The sequence below is a fragment of the Myripristis murdjan genome, chromosome 14, assembly GCF_902150065.1.
Source record: "Myripristis murdjan chromosome 14, fMyrMur1.1, whole genome shotgun sequence".
Classification (NCBI taxonomy): Eukaryota; Metazoa; Chordata; class Actinopteri; order Holocentriformes; family Holocentridae; genus Myripristis; species Myripristis murdjan.
This window is the reverse complement of record NC_043993.1, coordinates 23,938,452-23,951,697: the sequence shown is the minus strand read 5'-3', so window position 1 is coordinate 23,951,697 and position 13,246 is coordinate 23,938,452. Positions and strand designations below refer to the sequence as shown.

At 40.9% G+C, this 13,246-nt stretch overlaps 1 protein-coding gene across 4 annotated transcripts in view; it reads right to left on the bottom strand.

Annotated features, from left to right (window-relative positions):
* Positions 1–13,246, bottom strand: part of LOC115371122 (seizure protein 6 homolog) — a 133,269-nt gene that overhangs the window by 33,173 nt on the left and 86,850 nt on the right. For all 4 annotated transcript variants that reach the window (XM_030068275.1, XM_030068277.1, XM_030068276.1 and 1 more), the window contains one exon: positions 5,578–5,770. In XM_030068275.1, coding sequence (XP_029924135.1) covers positions 5,578–5,770 — 193 coding nt within the window. The remainder of the gene's footprint in view (positions 1–5,577; positions 5,771–13,246) is intronic.

Genomic DNA, 13,246 nt, shown 5'->3' with positions numbered 1-13,246 from the left:
TCCCCTTTTCCTGACAGGCTGATTTCATCATCTATATCTATTTGTTTCAGTCAAAGTTGCAATAATCAACATTTCCTGCAGCACTTCATAGCTAAGTCATCTTCGCTATAGAATAGTCAGCCACCTTGTCTGAGAAGTTCCTGAAAAATTATTTAATTGTATTAATGGATTTAACTTGGACCAAACCACCACCTGAGTTTCAAAGTTGGTTAGAGAAATTAATAGCAGCATCTCAAGGTCAGCAAGTGTCACTACAGAAGTGGAGGGGATATTAATATAGGGAATAGCAGGACGCCTGAGCCCACATTGTTTCCATTGTCATTTTAAATGAAATGGCAGTATATCAGACTATGCTGGTATACAGGGGCGTCGTAGTGGGGTGGGGGAGCGGGACTGATTACCCAGGACCACAATGGGGGAGGGGGCCCTTTAAAGGCCTCAAATAAAAAGGTTTGCCCATTGGCCGGCTATATAAGGGCCCAATAAGATTTCTTTTCATGGGGCCCAAAATCCCTGGCAGCGCCCCTGTTGGTATATCTCTATCAAACCACATAAGCGATGATCTTCCATGTGTCTATTGCCACATTCATAATTAACATTGCTGTTACTACATTTACTATATTTATATTCAGTGAGTATCACCGTTTCCCTGCATTTAGTTTAGCCAATTAGCAACCTGCTGTAAGTAAATGCAGTTCCAGTTCTTGTAAGTTTTATTGCATTTATTTTACAATTATTTTTAATGAACAAAAAAAAAAAGAAAAAAAAAAAAAACAAGATGACAGAGTCACGAGTGTTTCCTTATACCATCAGTTTAAGTGCAACCCGCCACACTACCCACATACAGGCAGTGAAACAGACATATAATCATGTCCCAGTGTCAAGTGTGCTGTTAAAGTTATAGAGGCATTCATCAGTCTGCCATCACCGCCAGGCAGAGCTAACACTGTAGCAGATATTAATTACCCTGAGCTGAGATCCATCTTTCCACAGATCTATCTCCCTCTCCATGCTTGTCCAATCACATTTCTCACAGCCCATTATGAAGGACAAGGTGATATGTGCTTACCAAGGAGATGAACACAAATTGAAACATCTCCAGCAATCTTAATGCTAATAGCCTTTGAAAAATTTGCAGGGATCGGTAAAAGCCTCAGTCATGGTTTGGGACTCAGAAACAGATTAAAATGCAGTCTGACCAATCTAATGCCCTTGACAGATACACTTTTCTGGAAAAAAAAAAAACTTCTCATGAAATCAAATAAGGGATTTTAGGTTGGCAATAATCAGCTTGACTAAGCAGGGTTGCGTTAACATAGAAAAACATATAGAAAAACATAGATATTCATTAAAAGTATTAAGAATGCATGCTCATTCTCAATTCTTCCAGACCACAGCCAAGCAAATGGGTTGTTTGTAGGACAACTACCTCCACAATTCTTACAAGAGAGTTTATAGTTTATAAGCCACTTTCACTCACAACAATTACAATTTATAGTCTCTCTGTGAAAGTGTTTTACAGGATCATAACACCAGATATCAATTAAAGGGAAGTGGAATACCCACAGTAGCATGGAGTCAGACACAGCATGTCTCAGTAGTGAATCATTTCAACATGGTGTCTATTTCAGATGGGGTAATGTTAGAAACAGAAATTGCCTGCAAAAGTGAGAAAATATCACGTCTTATTACTTGAAGTCATGCTAGGCCATACAATGGGCCTGTGCTACGTTCAAGAGTTTGAAAAATGGAAAAGAGCCGCAAGGAGAGAGAGCCAGTTGGGGAGGGACTATATTAGCTCTGTGATGTCTTGGTTGGGACGAGGATTGTGGAAAGACTGTAGCTGAGGTGTGTTCTGTCTTTGTCTCATATCCTCCTTGTTGTGCACAACAATATTAAAACGTTATCTGCTATCAGCAACCCAATGGTGTGTTCAATGCTTCACTTTGAGATTGAAGGCAAAATTCCATGTATCTATTTTTATACCTATGCTTATGTACAGTATGTATGCATGTATGATTGTATATATGTATGTATATATCTATCTGTCTATCTATCTATCTATTGAGCTTCTGCAAGAGATGCTGCACAGTCTCACCTCATGTAAGAAGTTTTAAATAACCACTGCTGGCTCTGAATTTGTTTACTGATTGAGGTTAAGGTAAATGTGGCTCTAGTTCCCATCAATCCCATCATCTCATCTTCTGAGCCCTTTAAGACGAGACATAGCCTGTAATCCTCAGACCCTTTTGGTCACGCCAGTGTCTAGACTTAAAACCACAGGGGATCAGGATTAGGCTTTTTGGCAACTTGTTTTCCAGGAGGTCTGGCTGGCTAAAGTAAGTATTTTAAACTTTTTTTTTTTTTTTTTGTCAAGTTGTATGCTAATAAAATAATAATTATTATTTTATTATCATACATTAATTTTAGGACTCTCCCTTACCTCTACCATAGATTTTGCTTATTTGAACCATACTTTAATGGCCTAATGGACTGACAGAGAGCAGAATCTTTAACATTGGTCACTTCAGAATCCGACATTCAAACCAAGTCAGGTAAATTTCAGCTCAAACCATGCATGCACATTAACAGTGAAATCAAAATGTGGGTGGGAGAGTGCTGAGAAGGAATAATAAAGCCAACCATCACCTACTGTTTCATTATAGGCTACTGCACCACAGGTGTGTCTTTTCCCCAACATAAAAGAATCAAAGAAACAACCTGCACAGGATATACTGTTCTCTATGAAGGTTATACTTTTAGATAACCCTAGCCCTGCATGAGTTTAGCTGAAAAAATATGCAGAATTTATTTTTTTTTCCTCAACTCACTGAACCTTGAAGTGAAAATGCAAAGAGGAGAGGTGAAGAAAAAATGTTAGACCCACTAATAAAGCTGCACTTCAACTGTCTCCCGCCAAGGCACCCAGCTGCAGCCATCTATGCATCACCCTGTATGATCAGTTCTGACCTCCTGATGTCATCATTCAGCCTCACCACACAGCAATATGCACACATCCAGCAGTTATGATCCAATTTATCTCACATCAGTGGCACTGTTTTGACAGTGCTATCATTTTAGAGCTGATGAAAGTGCCATTAACAGTTTCTGTTGGAATGAATGTTTTGTCCACAGGCTCCCACCAGCAACTCAAATTGATGGAGCATGTAATTGGTGGCCACTTTGTGTGATTGCAAAGATAAACAGCCATTGTTGTGGACATGGAAGATCAATGCTATGAACTAAACAAGACTAGAGAGGGGAATTTACAGGCCATTACATTCACCAAGAACATAATAACCAGTTTTTACTGACAAAGATTGTTCCACCGCTATACATTCTTTAGCTATGTCTGACCATATTCGGCAGGATCGAGATGTGTTCTGCATAGTTTGTGCAATTTAGCCATTTTATCCAATTTCAGGGTTTTGTAATATATATATATATATATATATTGCAAACTATAATAGCATATATATGCTTATAACACACCATTTAAAATATTTTACTCAGGTTAGTTGGCAAAACAATAATTGGTAACTCTTCATAAGGGCCATCATTAATAAAAGGTAAGTTGGTGGTGAATAAAATTTTAGTTAATAGCGATTTACAGTCAACAATGTGATAATAATAAATAATACTTCCTCATTACATAGTAAAATATATACTGTATCAAGTGTTTGTTAATACATACCCAATGATTTGTAGACCATTAAGAAAACATCTACAAACATTACATAGATAGATGGATATTTTAGAACACGTTATTAATGGGTAGGCTAATAATTGGCTTGTAGAAAGTTGAATGTCCATTTATTAGTGATGGTTATTATGAAGTGTTACATAATAATTCTACAGGTATTATGTAAAAGGCAGTTACATTTTGTTCCTCATTAAAATCTCAATTGTATGTGCAAATTCAATCATATTCATAATCATGATAAATTGGATGATTGCAGCAATTCTGTAAAAGTGGATAGCAGACAATGAGTGATTGTGAAAATCTTCCTCCATACACAAACGCACACACACACACACACACACACACACACACACACACACACACACACACACACACACACAAATGTCCTATTTAGGGTTAGACAATAACAGAAAGGGCTCTAGTTTCGCAGACCTGGTGAGGCGGGGGCGTAGCGCAGATGCGCTTCGCCAACTGGGTGTGGCCAGGCGGATTTTCCAAGTTTGGCACGCCGTGCTCGGTGGCGCAAGTACTCCGCCGTCCCTCCTACCGGCGCAAGGGAGGAGAGAAGGCGTGGAGTGGGTTTGACAAAGCCGATTCACATTTAACCAATCAAATGAGCCCCTGTCCTTGCCTTTAAAATGCGCTGCGCGAAGGCGTAATGAAAGTTTACACAGCTGATATGGAGGTCTATTGCCGCAGGCGGAGCGGAGCCCAGGAGACAGGCGCGGAGCGGAGACCGGCGAGCAGTGCGCACAGGTCACCAAAACCTCACAGGCAGGCTTCCGGAGTGTCAGGCACATGAACGATGCAATAAATACCGAAAAAAACACTATTCAATGCTACGATCACAATCAGCACATACATATATCTCCATATCAACTGTCCCGTCACAGCTGATGTCAGATCAAAGGAGACTGGCACCGTTTGTGCTGATTGTGAGGTTTTGGTGATGTGCGCCAGGCAGCCAAACTTCCACTGCGCCGGCTCCGCTCCGCCTTGCGCGGAAAGTAGACGTGGTTTCAGGAGGCGAGCTTTTGGCGCACCTCGGCGAAGCCTTTTGGCACGAAACTGTCACTGCGCAAAGTTGAATCTGTCGGCACCTCCCCCCGCTGCGCCACCACTCCCATCTCCGCGCAAGTCCGTCTGCGAAACTTGGACACTGTCCGCCTCTCCCGTTTCGCCGGTCGAAACTAGCTCTGCGCGGGGTTCGCCTCACTGCGCCACCCCGCGCTGCGCCGGGAAACTAGAGCCCAAAGTGGGAACACACAGAGGTGTGCATGAAGAGTTTTGCTTTCAATGGAACCATTTTTTTTTTTTTTTTTTTTTTGCAGAGAGTGGGAAGCAACTGGTAGAGACACAGCTGTACACATCACAGGGCATTTGCTCACTTCTCTCTGACAACCTAGTGCTCAAAGCTCAAAGCTGGTCAGCTGTAAATGTTTTGGAGTAGAACATTGCATGAGAATAGCTTTTTGTGTTTGTTTGTTTTGTTTGAGTGCACTGAGTGCATTATTCCAATGAGAATCAGTCATTCGTCCACTAGAGATTGTCTTGATGCTGTGGTGTTTTTCCTTCCTACCTTGACACATGACAGCTGTGGTAGGATGACATAAATAATACTTGTCTTGTGTGATTACATTGCTAAAATGGCAGCGCTTTTCTTTCTCTTGACAGGTGTGGGCAGAATTTATCCACAGCTGATGAGAGCTATCAGCACAGCACAACACTGTCCAATTTACCAGCACATCACCCAAATGTTGAATATACAAATAATTAAACGCCTATCCATTTTGGGTGAGACTGGGATGAACAGTGGCTGGGTTGATGCCCAGTTTGAGTGGCGTGAAAGTGTAGGTCGCATGGTGTTGACTCACCTTGGTAATGCAACAGCAGCGATCCAGAGTTTGGCTGATGGTCGCTGCGAAAACGGATGGAGATCTGGTTGCTCCAACTACGCAGCACCAGGCCTCTCATCAGGACCGACTCGTTGGCAAGAATAGAGGGTTCTCGGCCCCCGGTGTCCTCGACTGTCACCTGCTCACCCTCCAACACACTCACATTTAGCACCTGAGAAATGAGATATGACACCATACAGGGCGATTAGAGATAGTCCATAACTGCTGTGCCTCACTGCATCATGCATCATATCATGATACCAAATGGTTCAGTGACAAACTCTCCCCTTTAAAGATGCACCATGCAAAACTGCAGGGAATCAACTGGGTAAGGACTCTTCAGACTCAACTGACAAATGTGGAATAAGCACATAATTTGACGGTTGAATCTACATGTTCTCATTTACTGATGGATTACATGCTTATTTCACATTTTTTTGTTGTTAGTTTGTTAGTTGGCCTACAATCAATCCCCACCAATTTTGCATAGTGCACCTCTAAAAAGGGCTGCTGTACACTGCTTTATTTCCTTATCAGAACAAGTGACAAAGCAGTGTCTTTTTAGCACTGCAGCAATTCAAGACCATTAGTCGACCTTGATCAAGTATATCTAACTGCAGCTTGCAGACTCCAAAACAATCCCCTCCAGGTCAGGCCCACACCAGTCTGAGACACACCCCTTGTGCAAGATTAAGGTTGGAGAAAAGTGAGGGGAGGAGTTAGTAGATACATGTCTTCATGTGTCTTTGAGTCACTGACACACCCTCTGCCTCACTAAACAACACAGACACTGCTCTACAATCTGCAGACAGACCCTTTTAACCTTGATGGACTCTTCACTCCAACACTGATCATCAAAAAGCAAATATCTTCACAATAAACTGGTGACAAACTGGTGGTTTGTTAAGTCTCAGCTTACATTGTATTTTAGTGTGGATTTTAATTCAATGCACTGTCATTGTTCCCTTTTGCATTTAAGACTATATGCTACGCAACCATATGTTAAGTCTATTAAAATTTGCTTTGGAAAATGGGTCACTTGAGATTGCTTTCTTCAACTGTGTATGATTTTAGTCAGATTTTTTTTTTTTTTTTTTTTTTTTTTGGATCCCGCTCTTGGATTGTAGACGTGATTTCGAGTAGCAGAGTCTGTCTGGGTCACTCCACTTATGGGGAATTGCACAATTGGCTCATCCCCTTCAGTATTCACAACCTTTATCAGTAGTTAAAACCATTGACTTTCTGTTCTCTTTGTGTCTCTAAGCCACTCTGAAAACAGTGCTTTATGTCTTCAACAGGTTTGAGCAGCATCTGCAGCTAAATCTGGCGAACGGACCTTCAGAGGATTGCATCTAATTAAACTGTCTGAATAATGGAGCGCTGACACATTTGTGGAGCAACATCTGATTCATTTCCCACTGAAATTTAAAACCGGTATGTTAATCAAACAGCATGTCGTGATTATCATTCTGTATGAAAACAACTTGCCTTCACCCTCACCACTGTTTGTGAGACACTCTGTATAGAGGGGTGTATCATCAAAACTAATTCAGTAGTTTCTATTTCAAGCCAGCAGTGAAAACAACAAACCAGAAAGTGTGTTGTCTAAGGTAATGTTGTCTCAGGCAGAGGTCTTATCCCTGAGTGTGCCATGAGGCAGAAAAAGGGTCGCCCTCGATAGACCGGCGTCCCAGGGATGATAATATCTGTGCGAGGCTGCCTGGGGAAGCCGAGACAGTGGGGAGGATGAGCACATTGCCAAGTGGCAACGGCAGAATAAATTTGGCCACATTGACTTGCTGTCACTCAGATGAAGGGGGAAGTGATGATGAAAGCAGAGAGGCTAATGGACACTCTCAGAGCTTAGAGGTGACTCTTCCTGAGTGATCCATGAGGTCGACCACTTTGATTGATTTGATTTTATCGCAGCCACGTAAAACACAGCACAACTTCGGAGGTTTTCAGACATGTCGCAGAGAACATGGGGGAGTCAAAGGCAAACGCATTCCTAATTACTTGTGCTGCACCATGTTATGGATAATCACCAATGCTGTATGTTTGTTTTATGATTAGAAAAACAATGAGTAGTGTCATTGTAGTTTAGGTACTTTAATAGGTGCAGTAGTCTTGAACAACAATGTCACAGTGTGCAAGATAGCAATGTCACATGATTTTGTCACTTTTGTGTCACTTTTTCTCTCAAGGGCAATGGCAATGACAAAGCCTGGGGCACAATTCCTTTTTTTCTGCCTTTTTTCTCTCTGAGTTAATATGGAAGGCTCAGTGTTGTGCAAATCAGGTGGAGTCACCTTAGCAGTTATGAATACAGTATTTGCTCATCTTTAACTTCACAATTCACCTCACAGGTGGAATTTATTCACAGTGGCGTCTGCATACACAAGGGCCTCCTCTCCAAAATGGAAAGCTCTGTATTTCAGTGAGTAATTTTAACATTAATTTATGAGTAATGTGTGATAGTAGGCCTATTTTATTGTTTGATACTCTGTATAAGCAGTATACTTTTTCCCCTTTGTTTAAGAAATTATCAAGGATTCAGAGGGCGGGAAAACAACAACACATATTTCTTCTTTGCTTTTTCTTTCTCCATCTCTCGCTCTTGGCTGATGTGTTACCTTCAGCTGCACCGTTACATAAAGTCACTGGATCAATGATAGATGGCCAGCATTCAACCACGGTCATACATATTTCAGTCAACATGCTGAAACATCAGCCAACAAATCAGCCAGATGTCCTACTTGCTCAAACATCCCCCCCCCCCCCCCCCCCCCCCCCCCCCCCCCCCCCCCCCCCCCCCCCAGTGGAAGTGAAGAACATCTACCGTACTAGAATTGGATTTCTCTTTTGTTTAACAGAAAGTCAAAAACATTGTCTATTTCCAAGCTATTTGATATTTATAGTCTACAGACATGGCTGAATGTGAAAAACAGTGTAATCATAACTGACATAACACCTGGCATGTTCAGAGATTGCTTTGAAAATCTGTGAGTTTGTCGGCTTAACAAGAAAAGCCAGAGAAGCTAGGGAAACACTGATTTTAGTAGTTAGTGCTTAGTAGTTTAGTAGTTTAGCGCTTTTACATAAATGCTTTCTGTTCATGATGCATAATTAATAACAATTGATTTCATAATCTCATGCAATAAGTGAACAAAGAAATAAATGGATGCAAGGTTAATACTTGAATATGATGTGGTTTGATGTACAGTGAATTCATTTGGTTCGGTTAATATACCATAAGGCCCACTCAGGCACATGGGCAGCCTGGAAGTACATTTGGGTCCCTTCTAAAAGGACCAGGAAGCATTGCACCTGGTGTGGAGTGTTTCATGAGACCTCACTGTACTGCATTAAAAGTCATTCTTACTGGTATCTGAAGCCCTAGCAGACAGTCATAGACTGAAAAACTCTCAAGGGCTCAAGATCCTCTTTTCATAACAAGCAGCCATCGAGGTACATTGTTTTAATGATGCACTTTGTTTTACATTCACACTAAGTGCCATTTGTGTTTCATTTATTTTCATGTTGTGATGTGCTGTATGATTTGTTGACGTATTTTGCACTGTGTTCATTCACAAATACAGTTCTGATTGAGGTGTGACTAAAGTATGGATGCATCGGAGGAGCAAGACTGCCCTGTCAATAAACGCCTGTTTCAAAGAAGCGACCTGTGTCTCTGTTGTTGTGAAGAGAGCTACAACAGGGAAAGATGACATCATATTTGGGCAGTATCCTCAGTGAGAAGCACACCATAGAAATATAAAATATAATTTGCAAAAAGTTCTATTTCATCAAAATATAATAAAAATCCCCTTTTTGCAGAGAATCCCAAGTATTGAAGCAATCCTACAGTACACACAGAAATGAGTTCTGGATAGAGGTGAGGGGCCTTGATGAAGAATAATAATGAATGTTCCCTTTTGTGCTGATTCTCACAATTGCTTAAAAAGCTTGAGGACAGATGAGACATCTGATCCCAAATGAGAGGTCCAGAGGAGGACAAAAATCCTCTGAAATTGGCACAGTATGTTAGTGAAGGATGTGCACAAGTTTAAAAGAGCAAAGCTAACTTATCTAGCACAATAAAGGAGAAAAATATGCCAGTATTCTCTATTTTTTTCTGCATTATAATCAATCCTGTCACTGCTATGGAATTAGGATAGATGTTAGTTTTCACTTCTATATAAGGGTTTCCATTGCTGTTGTGTTTCCATGGTGATCATGTCATTGATTCTGTATAGTAACATTGCCTGTGGCTCTCAGGTGGCATTAAAAAATAACACAGAGCAAGAGGTAATCAATGAAAGTGTATGACGCAAAGTTTGTTATGCAGTATTAAAATGCCAGATTAGCTTTTGTCATACTCTCCTGATAAGCTCACCTGAGAAAATACAGTACCTTTAAATTAGATTTTATTTTTTGTTTATTTATTTTATTTATTTATTTATTTATGTGCTCTGCAAAAAAGGCATTAGTTTTTGTACAGCACCTAAACCAGCAAGCAAACACTGCAAACATTATCACGTTCAGATTTCTGCCCCTTTTCCCCTACTTTCAGTATGAACATGGCTCAGTGCTCCCAAAACAATTTATTTTTTAAGCAGCTATGCTCATCCCCACTGGATGTTGCTGTCCCCCTCAAAGTGAGGAGGGAATCTCCTATATTCAAAAAATGAAATATTCAACAGCTGCATATTTTGAACTCTGAACCTATCGGCCAGCATGTTTTCTGGGATTTTATTCAGCACTAAAGATGAACACAAGTGCACGCTAGAGGTCTGTGTGGGTTTTTTATTTGAAGACCTGCCTGCTCCCGCATGATTTCATGTCGCATCCGCACGCAACCCGCATAGTTCTTTTCCTGCACTCGCTTTTGTCCGCAATACCAAGGTAACAAGCCCGCCACCATTACCACAGACTGTCCTCCACATCCCCCTCACTCACTGTATCATATATAGCAGTGGTATTCAATTAAAATTTTAAGAGTTTCAGCTACTCAAAGTCCCCCTCAGTAAAGGTCCAAACCACCATATCTAACCTTTCTTGTCATTTGTAGGCCTAGATGGTGTAGTATTGAATGTCTAAATGTGTATTGTTGCATGTAATGGTAAAATGTAATGAAGCACAATTCAAAAATAAGTACCTTTCCCAGCCATTCTCACATTAGACACATTGCAAAAGTAAGAAAAAAAAATAAGCAGCCCTACTCATGAATAAAAGTATTAAAATTACTTTCCTTTAAAAATAGTAGTGACAATAAAATACTGCTCACTACTTCATCTGATCAAGACTGGGCCTTTATCTCTGAGCAATCTGCCAGTAATCTACCAGTAACATAAAGTGCCTGTTATGAAACTGAGGTAACATTAGGCATAACAAAAAGCAGCACAGCAGTTTTACTGGATGAAAAACAAAGTGATCATTTGGAACAAATATGAATTTATCCATAACACATCTTTGGCATTTTTCTTTTTCTCTTACATTTGCTTCTCTGTCTCACTGAATGCAAGCACTTCCATCTGTACAGTCACTTTGATTGGCTGTGATGTGTCAGTAATTCAAATAACGGACAGGACTGGTTGTTGCTAATGTGGGACAAGCCAAGCTACAGCATGCGACCAGGGACAATTTCCAGCCAACGACCAACTTGTGTTCAGCCAGCCCAGAGAACGCGTGCATTACAATTTGCCTGTTTGTGCTCACCAACAGTTACCATTAAAATACCCATATTGCACATATTTTCTGTAAGTCCTGCGGGTAGACCTGCCCTGTGCAGACCTCTAGTGCACACTGCCAAAAACCCCTGGTTAAATCTATCAGCCTTTAATTAAGTGTAAAGGGATTTCATAGCAACATTTTGGAGAAGATGCTATCATTCCTAGAGGCAATGGAAGTATATTAAAAAAAAAAAAAAAAAAAAGCATGGTATATTTTTCATGAGCATCATATTATTAAAAGAATCCTTTAATGTCCTTCTGAGTAATGGAAATTCCAGCAAGTGCTACATGTTAGTGCCTCTGAAGTATTAGTATTATTATTATCACCATTATTGGTAGTAGTTGTAGCAGTAGTAGTAGTCGTAATAGTAGTAGTGGTAGTAGTAGTAGTATGTCTGTATACACATGTGCAGCTAGCTACACAAGGCCCTACATAAATCTGTTGTGCTGTAATGAAGGTCAGACTGTATGGTGTGAGCTCTGTGGAACAACAACAACAACTTACATTCAGATAAAAATGGGCAAGACAGAACATGGGCCTGTCACCACTTGGTATACACATACAAGGAAAGCATGTGAGGGACAGGTGAGCAGTCAGTGGGCATTTGGACCAGCAGATAGTATGGCCCCAAAGGGCCCTATCATCTGTCATCCACCCTGGGACCTGTCAGAGCGGCCAGGAACAGCTGTCCTACCTCAATTATGAATCATTGGCCATGTCAGGAGACATCAGACTACCTTATCTTCACCAGCACTGCAGCCAGAGGCCCGGAGGGAGCACTGCTCGTTTCCTCTTTCTCACCCTCTCTCTCTCGCTCACATACACACATACTGTGTACATGTATGTACACACACATTCTTGTTCCTGTGGACTATAATGAGAGTGGGCTTATTGTAGCTCCTAGCAGGAAGCTGTGCGTCAGCAGACACATCTGTGGGACCAGGGATTTGGCTGACCAAGCACACTCCACCACATTATCAGAGGATGCCATCTCTACAGTGTGTTGTTCGATTTCTACAACTGTGTTGAGAGAAAAAAATGTATATATATATGTGTGTGTGTGTGTGTGTGTGTGTGTGTGTGTGTGTGTGTGTGTGTGTGGATATATGAAATCTCCCATCAATTTAATTTTTTACAATTCACATTTTTAGATTAAAATTCACATTCAGGTGCTATGTCAGTTTCAGTCCCCCCCCACACCCCCTCCATAAAATACTTCCTGAGCCCAATCAAAAATGAGAACAGTCCTGTGTGGGTCATCTCTCTCCTCCAGCCACTGTCTCTTCAATCAAACATTGTTAATGCGCTTGCCATCCCGCAAGGCCAAAGTACCATTGACAGACCTTGGACTTACCACAGAATACAAAAATATGGAGAACATGTCTAAAAATGATGGTTTGAAAGACTTACCACACTAGAAATATTGTACGCCTCAATCTTACTTTGTTTGTTGTGGCTCTTAGAGCACAGTGACCTGGGTAGGTGCTGTAGTGTCTAAACTGTGAGAGTGAGCAGTGAGCAGAGGTGAAGATCCATCTTATCACACCCAAACAGAAAGTAGCCTGGCATGGATTTCATCTGTGACTATCACCTCTGCCATTTGACAGCTAAAGCCACATAACAGATGAACTGAGATAAAACAATCTGTGCCATGTGATTAGGTTACTGTCTATTCATGTAAGAAAATATATTGTTCAACAACATTCAGCCTACATATGCACAGTTCCACAGTAAAAATGCCATCTGATAACAACAGGGTATTTCTGATGCACATTAGAATAATACTGTGTCAAAATGATAAAGATAGACATGGCAGAAAAAAAAAAAGTTCACTCAGCCATTTGTTATTTTATCAGCAAGTATATGTGTTTTGAATGAGCCAACCCTCAGCAGAAGCTGGCTCTCAAAGCTAATT